At 67.1% G+C, this 210-nt stretch overlaps 1 protein-coding gene across 1 annotated transcript in view; it reads left to right on the top strand.

The window, feature by feature from the left end:
- The window catches only part of LOC119586778, a 57,084-nt gene that overhangs the window by 14,408 nt on the left and 42,466 nt on the right, over positions 1 to 210 (top strand). Inside the window, exon 5 of the mRNA XM_037935499.1 lies at positions 7 to 182. Within this exon, the coding sequence (XP_037791427.1) occupies positions 7 to 182 (176 nt within the window). The remainder of the gene's footprint in view (positions 1 to 6; positions 183 to 210) is intronic.

Here is a 210-nt window from a genome sequence, read left to right as displayed (position 1 = left end):
TCGCAGGAGCCCTCCGGAACCTGCACTCCCTGACGGCGCTGAACCTCGAGAGGAACCTCCTGCAGAAGCTGGAGGCGCGGGATTTCCTGGGCGTGAACGACACACTCAGCTCCCTCTCCCTCCTCAACAACCTCATTACGGACTTCCCGGCGGCGGCGCTGAACACCCTGACGGAGCTGAGGGTGAGTACCCGGCGCGGGGGGGGGGCGG

Source organism: Penaeus monodon, chromosome 22 (assembly GCF_015228065.2).
Source record: "Penaeus monodon isolate SGIC_2016 chromosome 22, NSTDA_Pmon_1, whole genome shotgun sequence".
Classification (NCBI taxonomy): Eukaryota; Metazoa; Arthropoda; class Malacostraca; order Decapoda; family Penaeidae; genus Penaeus; species Penaeus monodon.
The sequence above is the reverse complement of the archived record's forward strand: the minus strand, read 5'-3'. Positions and strand labels throughout refer to the sequence as shown.